Genomic DNA, 20,761 nt, shown 5'->3' with positions numbered 1-20,761 from the left:
TCTAAAAACAAAATAAACTAAAAAATTTTCTCCTTGGAAAGCAATTTTCAAATTTCAAAGAAATGGAAAATTTTTCTAAATTCTAAAAAGTAAAAAGTTTAAGTTAAAAAAGTCGAAAAAATTTTCTAAATACAAAAAAAAATTCTACTGAAATTTTTTGAATATACGGCACCAAAATTCGATTATCTGGGCTCATAAAAATATAAAAGGAACACTTTATAAAAGTTATGAGTATTTTAACGTGAGAAACTTTAAAAAAAAAAAACTTCCATGTATAAACAATTTTCAAATAAAATCACTCAATCAGTTCAGATGCACCGAGTTGTGTATAAAAACAAATGTATCATTTATGATCGACTTATTCTAAATTTCTAGTCTTCATTTCTCATTCGATCTATATAATAAATAATATATAAAATATAAAAAAAGTATATAAATCGTACAATGAAAACTAAACATCCTGCCGCTAATCTTGCATATTTTTTTTTAAAAAAAAGTATAAATTTCAAAATTTCATCACTGTCGAATGTTTGTAAAATAATTTCAGACAGTACAATAATTTTGTTAAAAGTTTTTTTTTTTGTGCCAGGTAAAAAAAGTGTACGCCTTGCTCATTAAAATTTTCTATACGAAAACTTTTTTAATTTTTTCGGAATTATTATAAAAAGAAGAATTTTATGAAAATTTTTGAAATAAAAATTATTGTATTATTTGAAAATAAAAAAAAATTAGAGGTGCAATATTAGAAACATTGATGTATCGAAGATATTTATAAAAAAAAATTCTTAACTTCATTCAATAATGTATAAAAAAAATTATTTCAAAATTACTGATAATTTTGAAAAATATTTTTTATAAAATTTTTATAAAATAATTATTTTTTAAAAGGATTCTTACTACCAGGCCTCGGATCGACTTTAAGGCCAGGTCCAAGTCGAGTCAGCTGTTCCTTTGAAGTTTCAATGGATCAGCTCACACGACTTGGACCTGGCCTTAAGGCAATTGCTATGTTAAAAATAAATTTTAATAATTCCTTAATAAGAATAATTCCATAAGAATTTATGAAGAAATTTTATGTAGATAATATTTCAAATTAAAAAAGATAATTAAAAAAAAAATAGAACTAAAACAAATTTTCATGAATTTAACAATTTTTAAGCAGAAAAATCTGAAAGTTAGTTTTAAAAAAATATTTTAAGTATTTATTGAAATTATTTAAGAATTTAAAATTTTGTCTAAGTTTGAAGTTGAAATGGTTAAAAATAATTGGCGAAGAATTTTAGATACATTTAAAAATAATTGAGTTTCGGAAGAGTAATTTAAGAAAATTAAAATTTTTTTTAAATAAATTAATTTTAAGAGATTTTAAATTGAAATTTTTGTAAAATTGAATTGCAGATTTTTTTTAAATTACCGACTAATTGAATATTTAAAAAATTTTAATTAAATAATTAAAAAATATTTTAAATAATTTAATTTTATAAGAATTTGGTTAAAATAATTGAAAATAATTAATTTAGCGAAGAATTTGAAAAGAAAATGTTTAAAATTATTGAATTTACAGGAGTACAGTCAAAAATATTTAGAATTTATCATTTTTTAGATTTTAAATCAAAAAATTTTGTAAATTGAATTTAAATTGTTTTAAAAGAATTTTAGGCAATCATTGAATTTCAGAGAATTTTTAATTGAAAAATATTTTAAATAATTCAATTCTCGAAGAATTTTAATTATTTAAAATAATTTCTCACAAACTCTTTTTAGATTCAAATTTTTTAAATAATTGAGTTTTGGAAGAGCAACAGTTTGTACTAAAAAAATTTAGGTTTTTTAATTTTAATTTAAAAAAATTAACTAATTTTTAAATTTATTTTGTAAAATAAGTCGAAAAAGCCGTACAATCCGAGGCCTGTTTCAATTGAATTCGATAAAAATTTAAAAATTTGTCCTCCATACTAAGTTTACCATTTTTAATTTTTATTATCCGATTTAAACTATGAAATTATCGAACCAAGTTTCATAAAAATTAAATTATTTAATTCTGAAATCAGAAGTTTTTCATTCTTTTCAGTAATTTAATAAAAGTCCATGTTTTTACACTACTGTTGCATCTCTAAAAAAAAATGAACTTTTAACAAATAAAAAAAAAATGTTTTGTTAATCGATTTCGAAACCGAAATATGTCGAACATTTCTGGCTTCCTATATATTTATTATTCTGTCTTAATATACATACATATATAGTTCTTTTTAATCCGTAAACATATAATTTTTAAATCACTCTGCAATGTTGACAAATCATCTTTTAGATATTGTATTCAAATTTATTATTTATGTTTTTGCTCAGATTTAGTGAAAAAGAAACTAATAGCAACCAGAAAAAAACAGCTTTCTGAATAAATCAAATTCAAGCGAATATTTCTTTAATTAAAACTTCCATCAGAACTCAAAAATGTTCCTAAAAAATGGCAAATCAGAAGGAGAGAAGAGTTGCGGTAAATTCTACTTTTTAAGAGCATGTCAAAGGTTACTTTATTAATTTTTTAATAATTGAATTCAATTTTTAATTGAAATAATCTCAATAATTTTTTTTCAAATCTATAACATAAAGTATTTTTTATCTGCTTTTATGATTTATTAAGTTTATTTGCTGCAGACTAAAAACTTAGACATGCTCTAACAAGTTTAGTGAGCAACAAAATGATAATTAGTAAGAAGGAAATAATTAAAAAGCAATAATTTTATTCACATAAAGAATTAAGAAAAAACTTTGTTATTTCAATAACTTGTAAAGGCAATTAATTACCTATTAATTTAGATTCACACGTTTTAATGCCATTTAATTTTCTCTTTCTTACTATAATTAAATCTAAATAAAATAGCTACGTATTTCACGTACTGTAACACTGCTTTTACTAAACAGAGTATAATAGGACAAATTCAATTTTTTTTTTCTTTAATTAAAGTATTAAAATTATTTAATTAAAAAAATGTATAACTTTTGAAAATGCCAAATAAGAAAAAAGAATTTTCATTTTATTTCTCATTGACAAAAAATTAAAAACAATATCGGTTCAGTAAATACAAAATCGTCATGATCATCCGTCCAAAAACAAATCTGTTTAGTAAAAGCCTTATCAATATATTTTTTTCCGCATTTATTAATACATGGACAATTATAAATAAAAATTGTCCAATTCTTTCATTGCTCGAACACAAAATAATATAGAAAATATATATAACAATTATTAATAATATAATTTTAAAAACTACAAATAGAAAAATGTTTCTAATACTATATAATAATAATGGTGCTATACTTCTTCATATTAATTTTTTAAAAATAAACTCTGAGATTCATAAATAAACAAAATTAATAAATTAGATTGTAATTTAATTTAATATTTTTCTACATCAAAAAATGAAAATAATCCGTGTTAAAAATTTTTCTACTTTTAAAGCAATTTTCTTTTTATCAAATTTTTTAGTTTGCAATATGTGACTTTTATTATTTTTGTTTTCTTTTGGAGGAATAAGCTTTGTAGTCCTTTTGTTTATAAAATTTTTAAAAGTGGTCGAAGCATATTTTCCTCTATATAGAAATATGTTATATGAGATACCATATTTTTTAATGTTATTTGTTATTCATCATTAATATTAAACAAACCCTTTTGCTGCGAGACCTAATAATTTAGCTAAAGAAATTTATTTTTAATATTTTTTGTTGTTTTATATAAAAACTTTGTTCAAACAAATGGTCTCATTTTCGGATAAGTTCTTCATTCAACATTCTTGAATAATAATTAATATTTACTTACTAATATATCACTACATTTAACAAAAATTTTCCACGATTAACTGTCCATGCCTTTTGACATGAAGTAAAACTGGTTTAATTTTTAAAAAATTTATTTTTTAATTTAATTTTTTAAAAAAACGACAATAACTCGTTATTCGTTGAATCCTTATCGGGATATTTAAAATACAGGGAGCACTTATTTTATTTTCATTATAAAATTCACTTGCAATAAAAAACACTATAGAAATATAAAAACAATAACTGATTGCTTAGTTTATATTTTGAAATAAAAAAAATTATGTCTATTATAATTAAGAATGTGTTTTTTTAAATAATTTAAATTATTTTAAACATCTGACACAGTTTTCACTTTAGAGGAATGATAATGTTTAGCGAATGTTTCTCCCACAAGAAGAGGAAAAATTAAGGTTGCTTCAGCATAAATCTAAAATCAAATTTAAGGTATGTTTAATAAAAAAATAAATTCACATTTTGTAAATTAATTACCTTTACTGGAGTAGCTTCTTTGCGAATTTTTCCCCAGGAAACAGCTTCGTCAGGTCGAGCACCACTATCACTGCCATCGAATTCAGAAGATGTGTTGATAAATACAGAATAATCAGCACCATTCCTCTAAAAATAATAATTTTAAAATTATATATATTTAATAGTTAAGTGAAAATTTCTCAGATGTAAAACATAATAAAAGCGTAAAAATAAATTTTTAAGATCATAATAATTGACACTATTTGAAAGCATAATTGCAAATTTTTTGAGAGCATAATTCCTCTTTGTGAAAAGCATAAAATTCCTGTTTCTAATTATATGTTAATACATAGAATAGAAAGTGAGAATTAAATAAATTTTTTTGAAAACTACGTTTGATGCTATAAATTCTGTAATGTATTGTCACTTTATATTCTGACTGTACTAATTGTATGCAATAACTTTAATTCATTTAATAGCAGTTCATTTTTTATAACATTACTTGTAAGTGAAATATGATATTTTTTGCAATACCTAAGTCAAATGTACTATCATTTAATGTTACATTTATAATTATACATAAACATTTATTTACCATTAGATTTGCATTACAAATATGATGTTTCACAACACCGCCTCCAATGATAATAATTCCAGTATTAACGGCTTTTACCGACATAGTATTCAATCGTCTTAAATCTGAAAATATTTTTCTAATTTAAGTGAATAAAATGTAAAAAAAAGGAGGAAGTGTAAATATATATTTACATGGATGCTCTTCTTATATAATTTTTAATTTTTATTGAAACGAATCCAACTACATGTTCAAATTGAAATTCTATTAAATATCTGTTAAATTAATGTTAAATTAATGTTAAAAAATTACAATTCTTCTAAATGAATATTTAGACAAAGTAGAAATAAATACCTGATAAAATATCGACAACTAATCCTGGATTTCGAAACGAATGAAAATACATCATATCACCAAGACTACCGTCAGTTAAAGCAGGGCTGAATATTGGAATTTTATTTTTAGCAGCCCAGTAACAAATTGATTCCGTATTATTTATGTCATTACCTAATTTTTCAATGATTTTAGATGGAGTCCACAGCATCCCCTTAAAACAACAATAACATCATGTAGGATAAAAAATAGTTTTTAAAAATAAAAAATTTATCATATGGGATAAAAAATAATTTTCAAAAATTAATTAAATATCATATATGATAAAAAATAGTTTTTAAAAATTAATTTCTACCTTTTCTTTTTGTTCCCTCAACATTTCGTCAAATTTAGGCATAACCCAATCTTCAAAAAGACAATAATTATTATTAGGAACTAATAAATTTCCAATACGATTAATTCCTTTATCTCTAAGGAATTTTCCATCTAATGAAAAATCTCCAATGTATGTTGGTGCTAAACATTTAATTAAATCTTCCTCGACACCGCCGGCTGTTGTTACAATACAATCAATCTAGATGCATTAAAATTTCCTAAAGAATTATTTTTACAAACTTTGACAAAAAAGTTTTCAATAATTTACATGGAAAAAAAAAATTAAAAAATTAAATAGATCCTACATACTAGTTTATGTTGAACTAAAAATCGTATTGTGTCACGAATTCCACATGACGCCATGTTTGATGTATATCCCAAGAAAATAGTACAAGAATGTTTTCTTTTAATAAATTCATCTTCTTCAAATGAATCTATTTGTTCTTTATCTAAACTGACATTTCGTGCTGTTAACATTTTTTTGATTTCTTCTACAGCTAAGCCAAAATTTGTTGCTTGAAATCCTGTTTGTGTGTAACTTTTTAATAGTGCATCGTAATTAACACCACTGTTCCAATCAAAACCTGAAATTTATGTAACGGTGTCTAACAGTTTTTGAAAAAACAATTTAAAGCCTTTTTAAGATTTCCAAGGTCTAAAATAGTTTTTTTCGAGATTCACATTTTAACGTAGTAACTCTTAATCCTTTTAAATCTAAATTTTTTTATGAGATGAAGAAATCATAATTTTTCAATACTTCTGTTATTTACATATTTTTCATTTAAAATTCTTCAAAAATTCAATTGTGTTAAAGATGAATTTTGAAAATTAGAAAATTAGTTTTTAACAATATCAATCAAAGATTGATATTTTCAAAAACTCTAAAAGATCTTGGTACTTTAACATACGTAGTGGATCCCCTCCTTACCTCACTATTATTCAGTGAGTTGGTTGAGATTCCATATTAATAGAACAATTGGTTTAGAAATATTTGAAAGAAAAGATTAAACAAATATTTAAATAGTTGTATATAAATATATATTGTATAAAAACCCAAATATTACAATAGTACAGTATTTTGTATTCAAATACAATTTTACGTATGAATGTAATGTAAGTGTAAGGATGTTGTGTGTGTAATTTGTTAAGAGTCTCTTGACTCTTTCGTATATTTACCTTTGGAATTCCTCAGAATTGTATCTTCCAATATACTCGACGTTACTCAATTCAAACGTTAAATCAATTCTCCAATTTATTATAGTTATTTAATATTCTCTTTATCTCAATCAATTATGACAAACAAATCTCAAAACTCAATAGAAAACATAAACTCAATTACTACTTATTTTCAATCTCAATTCAGAACTAAGTGATCTCAAAAAACTCATTTATATACTCTTTAATCAAACTCAAAATCAGATTCTCTTTATTCAAAAACTTCAATTATTAATTCTTTGTAAAACTCAATACTCTTAAATCAAATCACAATTCAATACTAAATACTCTTCTTGTCAAATAATCTCAACTCAAAAATAAATACTCTTTAAATAATCTCAACTCAAAATTCAGAATAAAACTCTAAATGGAAACAACCTCGAAAGTAGAGCTTTGTTTCAAAGAGTCTCTCAACTTAGAGACTCAAACTCGAAACTCTCAAAAACTCCAAGCTCCACATTGAGCTCTCTCTCTCTTCTCTCCCAAACAACAACTGACACTAAACAACCCTGGTCTAATTGTAAGGGGTTGTTCCACCTGTCTCACTCGGAGACCACACTTGGAAGACCTCGATCTTCGTGTGTCAACTGATTTTATTAAGTTGACTTTTGGTGGGGAAAAGTATATTTTATTTAACAAATTTATTGTTGTCAATGTTTTTATTGCAACCTTTGCAATATTAGGTAGTGTTCCAGTTCAGTTTGAATGGACATACCACGGATGCAGCAATCTTTATATTGTATCATCCTTTGTTTCTTGTATTAAATTAAATCACTTAGTTTCTCAATTTTCTCATGAAAGTTAAATAGGTCTTCCTTAAAATTTAGGTTATTAATTGAAAGTTAATATTTAATATATAATTATTTGAACAGCTCTAAGAAATTCTAAAGGCATTTCTTATAATGTTTATAAAGTGTTATTTGTTTTCTGTATTGCATAATGTGTCCTCTTTTTCAAGTATTGTATTAATGAATTATTAATAATGTTAATAATTTATTAATAATACGTTACGAAATTCATACGTAACAAATTGTATATTTACAAAAATTTTAATAACACTCTTTAAGAGAAGAGACCGGTGAAATTTTAACCTATCGAAATTTAGGCGGTTTAAGGTTATTTTCAGACAATATTGAGTATTTAAAAATATATATTATGAAAACGCTGTGTCTATTTAGTCCGCTAACGGGAGGAATAGTGTGTAGATTATTTAGCCCGCTAGCGGGAGAAATACAGGATTTTGGCTTTTTAGCCCGCTTATTTTAAAAAACCACCAAAATGAACATTATTTAGTTTGCAGTAAGTATATTTAAAATATTTTGTTATTTTTCTTATTTATTTATTCTAGAATAATAAAATGTATTTTATTATATAAATTGTATACACTCTAAATCTGAATCAGTGAAAATTTCACTGATTCAGATTTAGAGTGTATTAAGTGCAATTAAGAATGAGGTAATTGTTTATTAAAATATATTAATGTGATTTAATACAAAGTTTATTAGCTCCAAAATGAATTGTTTTGTTAAGGTTGTTTATTTTAGACTATTCGTTTAAACAAGGTGAGTATTGTCAACTGTCAAAAATTATTGTTATCCAAAATTTGTATTTCGTGAGTGTAGTCGTTTGTCAACCCTTGTGGTTACTACATTATTATAATAAGTTATCGTTAGTATTTGAATCATGAGTGAAATTTTTAAAAGTTTAGAAGGTACGTCAATTTTTAAATTATTATTTAATATTTTTAATGTTTTATTATTATTATTATTGTATTATTTAATTTTTTAATTAAAGTTGTTGTAAAAAAACAATTTTTTGTTTAAACGGGAATAATCTTTATAACGTTATGAAAATGTTACAAGAAGACTACAGTAAGTTCAATAACTTTAATTAAATTAATGAAGTATAAGAAATTTATTTTTTTAATTCTTTTTTAATTTTACAGATGAAAATTGCGAATATTTAGAACAGGATGAAGTATTTTAAGGTCTTTTTTCTTGTTACACCCGCCATGAAAAAAGATATGTTGCAGTATCCGGAATTTATTGGAATTGATGCAACATATAAGTTGCTAGATTTAAGATGTTCCGTATACCTAGTTGTTAACGAGGATGGTGAAGGTTTCACTAATTTCGTTGCAGCATGTATCATTGCATCCATGAAACGAACGAAACTTTGAAGTGGTTATTTAACTGCTTCAAAAAAGAACTGGATCTCTATATTAAAACAGTTATGGCAGATAAGGATATGTTGGAGCGGGATGTGATTCAGGAAAGTTTCCCAAACGCAAGAAGAATATATGTCTTTTTATGAAATATTTAAATCTCCAATACCGAAATCAGTACAAGATTACTTCGATTCAAATTGGCACAACATCAGGACAGAGTGGTCTATGTGTGGTGACTTTTTGATGAGAAGTTATTTAAATACAACAAATAACACTGTGCGACAGCCGAAAAACACTTTTTATCGGACCTACTAGAGGTTGTAGATAACAAAAAATAAGAAGAATGGTATTTTAAAAATTTCCCTAACACCCCCAAATTTTGATTTTAGAGCCAAAAAACCGTTTTCACGTATATTTATGACTAAAACCCTTGTAACTTTTTTATTTTTGCACCGATTAAAAAGTTTTTTTTCATTTTGAAGCAGGACAACAGGAGTTCTTTTGTTAAAAATAATATTTACAAGAGAAAAGTTACAAAAAAGTTTAGAAATTGTCAGTTTTCCCTCAATTTTTCAACTTTAACTGATCTTTACCGCATTAATTATGTTTTAAACATTTTTTTCTTCATGTAATATTCAAGCTTTAAGCTTTCAAGTTTTCTTTAAAAATTTACTGATGTATTGCAGTTTTTCTATTTGTCAGTTTTCCTTAATTTTTTATTCTTAATTGTTTCATGTAAAGTGTTTTTGAATCGTCCTCGTGACATTTAAGCGTCTAGCAATATTCGGAGATCATATTCACTGTGCTTTTCTCTTAGAAGTGTTTTTTATTGCTTATATATTTCTTGATGAAATTTTTCACTTTGATCATCACTTACTTGCCCAAGGTTTACAGAAAAGAGGTCCAAATGGAAGTGCAAAAAATGAATTTTTATATATGTTGCAATTTCATTTTTGAGGCTAGCTACGTTTTTTTATATGGAAAAATAATATTAATATTTACAGAAAAACTTATTTTTAGAAAGATCAAGATACAAAAAAATGATGAAAACTTTAAAAGCACTTTACATAAAACAATTAAGAATAAAAAATTAAGGAAAACTGACAAATACTTAAATTTGCTACTGGTCTTTGAAATAGAAAAATTGCAATAAATCAGTCAATTTTTAAAGAAAACTATTCAAATAGGGTTCGTTCGGCGCACAATTTAGTACGCTTCAATATTACATGAAGAAAAAAAATGTTTGAAACATAATTAATGCGGTAAACATCAGTTAAAGTTGAAAAATTGAGGAAAAACTAACAATTTCTAAATTTTTTGTAACTTTTCTCTTGTAAATATTATTTTAAAAAAAACTCATGTGGGTTGAGAAGCCCTGCTTTTTAGCTTAAAAATAAAAAAAACTTTTAAATCGGTGCAAAAATAAAAAAGTTACAAGGGTTTTAGTCATAAATATACGTGAAAACGGTTTTTTGGCTCTAAAATTAAAATTTGGGGGTGTTAGGGAAATTTTTAATATACCATTCTTTTTTAGTTTTTTGTTACCTACAACCTCTAATAGGTCCGATAAAAAGTGTTTTTCAATTTTTTTTGTAACACAGTGTAATAGAATTGAATTATTAAATAGTAAAATAAAAAGTATTGCAAAACGATTCAGTACAATGGATCAGTTTTTAATAGATTTTTTTATATTAATTTCGACCAGAGATACTGAAAAAGACATTAATTTCGGATACAAGTTTTTAAAAAATCACAGGAAAAGTTTTATTCTGATCTTTTAACTGCTTATTCGTTTAAGTATGTTAAGAATGAGTTGAACGATAAATTGATATACAACATAACAAAAATCAATGATGTTTTTGGAAGCATTAATATAATTTCACCACTATTTTTTTGGCATCATATTAATTAAACTAAATAACATTTCAGGCTGAGTGTTGCTGTAAGAAATTTTTTGCATTTAAGTTTAGATGATAAGAATTTATATGACCTGCGGTGGCATAAAACTTTTTATATTCAACATCATTTAATGAATAATCAAGTAACCATAGTATTAGAAGGTTCGGTTGATAAAACATCAGTAAATGGCTCCAGCAATATCGTCAAAACAATACCATTGACTCATGGCGTAAAGTTAAAAAAGGAAAATTAATTTTTCAAGAAATTAATAACTTCTTTTACAAATTTAATTATTTTTCACTAACAATTTTTTATAACATTTTTTTAATGATTCTGAACAATCAATAGTACGGATTTTAAAGAATTTCAAATTTTTCAAAAAATAAATTAAAAAATTTTTTTTTAATTGTCAAGTATTATTTCCAAAATTTTTTTATCATAGAATATGGTTTCAGGTATCAAAATTATGACGAAATTACGTTAGACAAAAAATTGGCGTAAATAGACAAAGGTTAAAATTTTACTGGTCCCTCTCCTTAAATAAAATTTAATTATTTTTAATCAAATTTTACAAAATTTCAATTAATAAAAATTTTGTTTTATCTAGATATCTTCGAAAATTTAATTATTTTCAAAACTGTAATTTTTCGTTAGAAAGTTAATTTTTTTTAGAAAAACTATTTTTTTCAGAAATTTGTATAAAGTTTTTTTATACATTCAAATAATTTTAAAATTTTCATTTAAAAATTATCTAAAATTTAATTATCAAAAATTTGTAAACAATTTTCAACAATTCAAATTAACCAAAACTTTCAATTTCAAATCTTCTAAAATTCAGTTATTTATAAATTTTTATCAAAAATTCTTTGACAAATAATTATTTTTAATAATTTTAATGTTTTACAAAAATTTAATTATTGTAGGAAATTTGTAAAAAAAATCTTCAGCAATTTAAATTTACAAAAAATCTCAATTTCAAATCTTCTGAAAGGGTGAAAATTACCCAACTGGGCCAACCTAAAACTGACTTTTCAAATTTAAAAAATTTTTTTTCATAATCTATTGCAGGAAGCCGAATTAAAAACATTCCTGAAATGCGTTTTTAAAAAAATTAATTTTTTAATTATTTATTAACAATTGAATATTTTTTTACCTTTCCACTAAATTTGCAATTACTCTGTTGCTTGTTAATGAAATTTAATAAAATTTGGTGAGTATATAGAAAAATTATGTGTCTTTGAAATGCAATAGAAATTTCGATTAACCTTTATTGTTAATGCAAAAAAAATTGTTTATTTATTAAACAAATGAATATTTAAACTATTTCTCATATGTTTGACTAGAATTATTGAATATCAAATTTTTTCTTTATTTTATTATTTAACAATCATATAACTTTTTATTACAACTGGTTTCTGAGAATTTTTTCAAAAAACGAATATTCATTGAATTATTTTGCAAGTAACAGAATTAGTTTCACTAGAGAAAATTTTACATTGGAATGTAAAATTTTCTCTAGTATACTAATTACTAATTTATACTAATACTACACTGAAAAAAAAATTTATTTGATTCAAATACTTTAAATTATTTGAAAAATATTTAATTGGTTCAAATACTCTTTATTTGGATCAAAAAAAATATGTATTTGATTCAAATAACTTGAATTATTTGAATCGCATTTATTTGAACCAAATAAATCGTATTTGGTTCAATTAAATAATTAATTGAATTGAATAGATGAATTTATTTAATACAAATAATGAGTTACTTGAAACTATTCATTCATTTATTTCACTCAAATATTTCGTTTATTTGATAAAAATAAAAAGTATTTGACACAATAAATTTATGTAATTGATTCAAATAAACTGAATTATTTAATACAAATAATTCATTATTTAATCCTAATACACTATTTTATCAAGACAAATAAAAAAATATTTCAATCAATTAAATATTCATTTGAAATGATAATAATGCGTTAGATTTAGAGCTGTGCAAGTTTTTAAAATTCGAACCGCTCCATAAGAATTAACATGGGCTCGAATCGAATATTCAATCCGAGCCCATACAAAATTCGAACTTTTGCACAGCTCTAGTTAGATTTATTTATTTCTCAAGTTTTGCGTTTCATCATTAATTCTATGTATGAATTAGTTGAAAAATGAAAATATGCGATCATAGTATGTAGAAATTACATATTTTTTAATTTGTTTATTTGAGTAGGAATTTAATTTAGAAATGGAAGAATGAGTAAATAAATATGTTATTAATTCCATTCAAATTTTGATTTATTTGCGAATCAAAAAATTCTTACATTTTATGTAAATAAATTATGTATTTGGATCAAATAAAATAATAATTGCCGCAATTAAAGAGGTTTTAGTTTAAATTAAAACAATTACTTACGACAAATAATCGAATATTTGATTCAAGAAAATTTTTAGTTGTTTTAAGAAAAATATTTTATTAATGCAAATAAATATTTATTTGAATCAAAAAACATACAATATTGAATAAAATAATTTTCATAATTCATTCAAATACTTATTTATTAGTTTGAATATTCCATTTATTTGATTTGAATACTTTGTATTTGATTCAAATAACTATTTATTTGATACGATGAAATAAAATACTTAGGTTTAGTAAATGTTTATTTGGTTCAAATACATATTTATTGGATAATAGACAAGTAAATGATGTATTTGGATCAAATACTTTTTATTTGATTCAAATAAATTTTTTTTCAGTGTAATTTGGCTAAATAAAAATTTGGTTTAGCGAAAATTTAATTAAATAAGAATTTGGTTAAATAAAAATTAGGCTTTAATAACAATTCTATTAAAAAAAATTCGGTTAAATAAAAATGTGGTTCTACGTTAAATTAATTTTCTAAAATTCAAATTTAGTACACATTGAGCGTCCAAATTAAAATCATTTCAATGAAATAACAAATTCATAAAATTAAATTTGTTCATATATTTATAAGAAATAAATTTTTTTTTTAAAATTATATATTAAATTATTATAAATTAATTATTAAAATTAATTTTATGAATTTGTTATTTCATCAAAAAAAATTTTAATTGAGACGCTCAATGTGTAATAAGTTTGAATTTTAGAAAATTAATTTAACGTAGAACCAAATTTTTCAATAGCAGAATTTTTATTTAACCGAATTGTTATATAATCGAATTTTTCTTAATAGAATTTTTTATTAAAGCCTAATTTTTATTTAACTAAATTCTTATTTAATTAAATGTTCGCTATACTAAATTTTTATTTAGCCAAATTAGTATTGGTATAAATTAGTATTACTAGAGAAAATTTTACATTGGAATGTAAAATTTTCTCTAGTGATACTAATTCTGTTACTTGCAAAATAATTCAATGAATATTCGTTTTTTGAAAAAATTCTCAGAGAACAGTTGTAATAAAAAGTTATATGATTGTTAAATAATAAAATAAAGAAAAAATTTGATATTCAATAACTCTAGTCAAACATGTGAGAAATAGTTTAAATATACATTTGTTTAATAAATAAACAATTTTTTTTGCATTAACAATAAAGGTTAATTGAAATTTCTATTGCATTTCAAAGACACATAATTTTTCTTTATACTCACCAAATTTCATTAAATTTCATTAACAAGCAACAGAGTAATTGCAAATTTAGTGGAAAGGTAACAAAATATTCAATTGTTAATAAATAATTAAAAAATTAATTTTTTTAAAAACGCATTTCAGGAATGTTTTTAATTCGGCTTCCTGCAATAGATTATGAAAAAAAATATTTTAAATTTGAAAAGTCAGTTTTAGGTGGCCCAGTTGGGTAATTTTCACCCGAAATGAAATTATTTCTAAAAATCTAAACTGTAAATCTGGAAAAAATTTAATTATTTTTATAAATAGGTTTCTTAATTATTAATTAAATAATTAATTTTATGAATTTGAATGAATTTTGTGGACAATAAAATTTTTTACATCACATTTAATTATTTAGATTTGAACTTTTTTGTTCATAAGTATTAATTTTAACCATCTATGTTAAACTTAGATTTTTATAATATTTTTCAAAATATAAACACCATTTTAGAAAAATTTTATAATTCGAGATTAATTTCGATCAGTTTAAATTATAATTTGAAAATTCTATTTTTGTTTACCTTTTACAACAGGTGTGGAGGAAGGAAGTGGATCACTTTCTAATAAAACAGCTTTTTTCAATTCATCTGATACTTTGTCAATGAAATTGTCCTTATTTTCTTTCATAGTTTCCAATGAATGAGATTTAGTAATTTGACTATCCATAATTATTCTAAATAAAATTAAATACAATATAAATATATATTTCATGAGATATCCTAACCTTCATAATATATCTGAATTTTTTGAAACCGTTTATAATTAATAAAATTATGTATAAAGGAGTATTTTTCTGATTCAACAGATGTTAATTAACATTGAAATGTTAGATAAATAATATGATTCCTTTAGAAAAATGAGAATAAATAAAAGTTGATACCTATGAAAACAAGAATTATCTGCTATTTAAAATACAATGACAGCCAAACAAGCCGCACATGTGCTTCTCGATCTACAGTCATGAACAGAATCGACTCATGATATTATCCCCAAGTCACTAGTTCGAATGTTAGTTACCGAGTCAGGGTTGGGAACATACCCAATGAATTTATAACACAGGGCAACAAGATTTACTTTCCAAGAATCAGACAATACTTTTCCGAAGGATTTCGACGTGCTGAATCCGAATCCGGCCTCAGAATTGACCATGCATATCAGATTTTCGAGATATTCTAACCTTAATGTGCAAAAAAAAACCCTTTTTTTTAACTGCATTTGAGGTCATACAGCTTCAAGAGATAATTTTTTTTCCAAAAGATCAATATTGCATCTGAAAGTGCTATTCTTCCCCTTTAAAACCCATTTTGAAAATTTTAAAAATCTTTGTTTGTCTCTGAGTAATCGTTCATTCAATTTTCTGAAGGCGTTTGGCGCTTGTATTATGGAGCGGTCACACCTCGCCTGCAGGAGCAGTTGACAATGGCAACCATGTAAGAGTAAGAGAGATGGAAAATCTTCTATCTCTCTTACTCTTACACGGTTGCCATGGGCAATTGCTCCTGCAGCCGAGGTGTGACCGCTCCATTACTCACCGATCACGAGGTCGTGTACCATTGAAGTAAAAGAGACAGACATATCTTTTGTCTTTTTTACTCCAATGGTACATGACGCAAGTATACTTGGGATCGGTGAGGTATACAAACGCCTTGAGTATGGTGAATTCTTCGATATTCCAAAACTAAATAGGAACAGATAAAACTTTGATAACAGAAAAGAATATAACTATAAACATCTAAATTTCAAATAGTTCTGCAAATTTTCGGTATAACTGAACACGAATTCGATGTCAGATTTTCAAAATTCAAAATGGCGGATCCAATATGATGATTTTTTTAAAAATCGATTGTATTTGCTTGTATATTTTGTTACTCGAGGGTTTTTAGGGTCGCTGAACACGAATTCGATGACATATTTTCAAAATTCATAATAGATTCAAGATGGCGGACGATTTTTTTAAATATCGAAGAATTCACTCAGAAAAAAGATATGTTTGAACCAAATGTACCATTTTTTTATATTTACCCAATTTTTTGGTTAGTTCAAACAAAATTTGTTTAATTCAAATAAATATTTATTTGATCTAAATAACTGTTTGGTTTATTTTAATAAATTTTTTGAACAAAGAAAAAATTAGGTTAAAGGACAACTATGACAATAAGAAAATAATTATTTTTTTGAAAAATTTTCATTTTTCAAATTAGCATTCGACAGAATTTCTTTTTATACAAATTTTTAATTAACACAATTTTTAGCTACCGAATTTTTATTTTACAGTTATTTAATTTTCATGACTTTTTATTTAAGGGAATTTTTAATTCAATCGAATTTTAATATAACAAAATTCTCATTCAATCGAATTTTATTTGATTCGAATTTTTATATTTTAAATTCCAATTCACTTAATTTCAAATTTGTCTGAATTTTTATTTGTCCAAAATTATAAATGACCAAACAATCAACAGAAAAAAAGATTTCGGCTCAATTTTTAAAAATTGACCAATTATAGAAATAATTTTCAATTTCTTACTAGTTATTATCAAGAAAATCGTGATTGGTCAATTTTAAAAATTGCGTCGAAATCTTTCTTTTTATCGATTTTGTTTGTTCGGTCATTTGTAATTTTGGTCAAATGAAAATTCGGCGCCTTAAAAAATTCTATTAATTTAAAATTCGGACAAGTTTGAAATTCGGTGAATTTGAATTTCTGTCAATTTAAAAATTCGATTGAATGAGAATTCTGTTTAAGAGCATTTGAACCTTCGTGACGTCAAAAATCATGGCGCATGACACGCAAACTTCTCAGGTATGTGAAAAGCACAATTTTGAATATTTTTTAAAAAAAACCTTTTGGAAAATGTTCAGAGAAACATAGACTATGTCTGTTATGTGCGAAAAATTCAAAATTTTGCGTATAAAACGTTTTTTAAACAATGTTTAAGTTAGGTCCGTTAACCTGGCTTGTCCACATTGTCCGATCTGGATAAAACCTATTTGAAAATTAAGGGCTAATTTAAGGCTAATTTAATGCCCTAATGCCGAATTTAATGCTCGGCATTTTCTTTAAAAAACTTGTGGACAAGCTAGCTTAACATTAAGGTGGCTTGTCCACACAATGAAGGAGCACTCGTAGGAAGGTCTACTAAAGGTCAAAATTTAGGGCTTTTTTAAGGCTCTTGAATGCTCTATTGTCGAATTTAATGCCGGCATTATTTCGCGAATTATTTGCAAAAATTCAATTTTTACGTTATCTCAGTTTGTCCACATCATGAAGGAACACTCGTAGAAAGGTCTACTATAGGTCAAAATTTAGGGCTTTTTTAAGGCTCTTGAATGCTCTATTGTCGAATTTAATGCCGGCATTATTTCGCGAATTATTTGCAAAAATTCAATTTTTACGTTATCTCAGTTTGTCCACATCATGAAGGAACACTCGTAGAAAGGTCTACTATAGGTCAAAATTTAGGGCTTTTTTAAGGCTCTTGAATGCTCTATTGTCGAATTTAATGCCGGCATTATTTCGCGAATTATTTGCAAAAATTCAATTTTTACGTTATCTCAGTTTGTCCACATCATGAAGGAACACTCGTAGAAAGGTCTACTATAGGTCAAAATTTAGGGCTTTTTTAAGGCTCTTGAATGCTCTATTGTCGAATTTAATGCCGGCATTATTTCGCGAATTATTTGCAAAAATTCAATTTTTACGTTATCTCAGTTTGTCCACATCATGAAGGAACACTCGTAGAAAGGTCTACTATAGGTCAAAATTTAGGGCTTTTTTAAGGCTCCGCAATGCTCTATTGCCGAATTTAATGCCGGCATTATTTCACGAATTATTTGCAAAATTATGTTTAACATTACAAAAGTTTGTCCAAAAAACGAAGGAATACTCCTAGGAAGGTCTACTATAGGTCAAAATTTAGGGCTTTTTTAAGGCTCCGCAATGCTCTATTGACGAATTAAATGCCGGCATAATTTCGCCAAATATTTGCAAAAATTCAATTTTTACTTGATATCAGTTTGTCCACACAATGAAGGAGCACTCATAGGAAGGTCTACTATAGGTCAAAATTTAGGGCTTTTTTAAGGCTCTTGAATGTTCTATTGTCGAATTTAATGCCGGCATTATTTAGCGAATGGGGGGGGGTACAACTGTTTTTCCAAAACGAAGGATTAGTCGTAGGAAGGTCTACTATAGGTCAAAATTTAGGGCTTTTTTAAGGCTCTCGAATGCTCTATTGTCGAATTTAATGCCGGCATTATTTCGCGAAATATTTGCAAAAATTCAACTTTTACTTGATAAGCTTGCCCATTTCTGCTGCTACTCAGCCACTAGTCAGACCCTAAATAGCGTCGCTCGTCTGAAAAGTCTAGCCAAAAAGGTTGTTAATCCTAGAAGTACCACTTCCACGAAAAAAGTTTTTATATATGCTAACATTTAGGGCTCAATTAGTGCTAATTTAGTACCTCATGCAAAAATTTAGGGCCCTTTACCTATTTAAAGTAACCCTTCGTACTGCTAGCTTGACGTCAAGCTGGATCTGAATTAGTAGTTTTCTACTAATGAAAGAGTGCGTATTCGTTTACCAATTGAATTAGTAACAGTTTTTACTAATTTTTAGTAAAAAAAACTACTAATTCATAGCGTAAATCGGCTTACTAATTTGAAATAGTAAAAAATACGACTTACTCCATAAATTAGTAGTTTTCTACTAGCAATTAGTAGTTTTTTTTACTACAAATTAGTCATAACTGTTACTAATTCAATTAGTAAACGAATACGCACTCTTTCATTAGTAGAAAACTACTAATTCAGATTTAGAGAGTAGGGTTCTCAACTAAGACTATTTAAATTTTTCAAAAACCACCCCTAAGTTCAAAAAAACATCTCCAATTATTAAAACTTGATTTAACCTAACAATAATCATATAGGACATAGGAGCTAAATTAGTGTTCTTCAATAGCACTAAATTGACTTTTTAAAAATGCACTCCCAAGCACCCCAACCATGTAACTGATAGAAAACCAAACACAAAACCTACCCTCAAATAATTCAAACTTAATATTTTCAAAAACAAGTACTTATATGAATTTAGGGCTAATTTAAGGCTCTTAAATAGAACTAAATTAAATGTTCGAAAATGATCCACTAACTTCAAAAACTACCCCTGGGTAGTTCTAACTCAATTTTTTCAAAAAACAAGTACTTAGAAATTAAGGTTAATATAAGGCTCTTAAATAGAACTAAATAAATGTTCAAAAGTGATCCACTAATTTTAAAAACTATACATGAGTATTTCAAACTCAATTTTTTCATGAAAAAGTACTTAGGAATTTAGGGATAATTTATGGCTCTTTACGAGCACCGAATTGGATATTCAAAAATGATCCACCAACTTCAAAAACCACCCCTGAGAAAATCAAAATCAATTTTTTCAAAATCAAGTAATTAGAAATTTAGGGCTAATTTAGGGTTCTTAAATAGCACTAAATTAGATGTTCAAAAATGATCCACCAATTTCAAAAACTACCCCTGAGTACTTCAAACTCAGTTTTTACAAAAAACAAGTACTTTGGAATATAGGGCTAATTTAAGGCTCATTATTATAGCACTAAATTGCATTTTCAAAAACGATCCACCAACTTCAAAAACTTCGCCTCAGTAGTTCAAAAATTTCTTTTACATTTTTTTATCGAAAATAACGATTTTTAATAAACAAATTAATTTTTTTAAACTGTGAAAGCTATTATTTTTACTTTTTTTTATTTTTACATACCTGAAAATAGTAAGAACATTTTGCAAAAAAAAATTTCGAGTAGTCATCCAAAAAGGGTAATCAGGTTATCAGTAAAACATTTTACAAAGTATTTTAGTAGTATTTCCATGTATGTAAATATAAAAAAAGTAAAACAACGGGTCTAAAATTAAAAAAAATAATTTGTTTATAAAAAAATCGTTATTTTCTATAAAAAAATTCAAAATTAAATTTTTGAACTAGTCGGGGGTAGTTTTTAGGATTGGTAGATCATTTTTAAACAGCCAATACAGTGCTATTTACGAGCAATAAATAAGCAAGTAATTCTTAAGTGCTTATTTAAAAAAAAATCGTTTAGACTTGCTAAGATAGTGTTAAATTTGGCATAAAAGCATTTAAGAGTTTTAAATAAGCCCTAAATTTTGACACCTAGAAGACCTTCCTAAAAGTATTCCTTCAATGTGTGGACAAACTAATATAGCGATAAATTTGAATTTTTGCAATAATTTC

The 20,761-nt window shown here is 25.1% G+C and overlaps 1 protein-coding gene across 1 annotated transcript; it reads right to left on the bottom strand.

Annotated features, from left to right (window-relative positions):
* Positions 1-3,890: 3,890 nt before the first annotated feature.
* On the bottom strand, positions 3,891-15,529 carry LOC127287267 (probable deoxyhypusine synthase). The gene is made up of 8 exons (XM_051314107.1): positions 15,379-15,529; positions 15,020-15,171; positions 5,876-6,150; positions 5,547-5,765; positions 5,213-5,405; positions 4,880-4,983; positions 4,306-4,431; positions 3,891-4,243 (listed from the first exon to the last, which is right to left on the bottom strand). Exons 2-8 carry the CDS (start codon positions 15,162-15,164, stop codon positions 4,145-4,147), a joined length of 1,161 nt encoding a protein of 386 aa, XP_051170064.1. The 5' UTR covers positions 15,165-15,171; positions 15,379-15,529; the 3' UTR covers positions 3,891-4,144.
* Between the last annotated feature and the right edge of the window lie 5,232 nt (positions 15,530-20,761).

Source organism: Leptopilina boulardi, unplaced genomic scaffold (assembly GCF_019393585.1).
Source record: "Leptopilina boulardi isolate dan_hultmark-lab unplaced genomic scaffold, ZJU_Lbou_2.1 LbouV2_368, whole genome shotgun sequence".
Classification (NCBI taxonomy): Eukaryota; Metazoa; Arthropoda; class Insecta; order Hymenoptera; family Figitidae; genus Leptopilina; species Leptopilina boulardi.
The sequence above is the reverse complement of the archived record's forward strand: the minus strand, read 5'-3'. Positions and strand labels throughout refer to the sequence as shown.

Excerpts from the sequence above, each read along its gene's own strand:
- LOC127287267 (XM_051314107.1), bottom strand. The coding sequence starts at position 15,164 with ATGGATAGTCAAATTACTAAATCTCATTCATTGGAAACTATGAAAGAA. Across the intron at positions 6,151-15,019 it reads CTCCACACCTGTTGTAAAAG|GTTTTGATTGGAACAGTGGT; the intron begins GTAAACAAAAAT and ends CATAAATTTCAG. Across the intron at positions 4,244-4,305 it reads AAGAAGCTACTCCAGTAAAG|ATTTATGCTGAAGCAACCTT; the intron begins GTAATTAATTTA and ends ATTTGATTTTAG.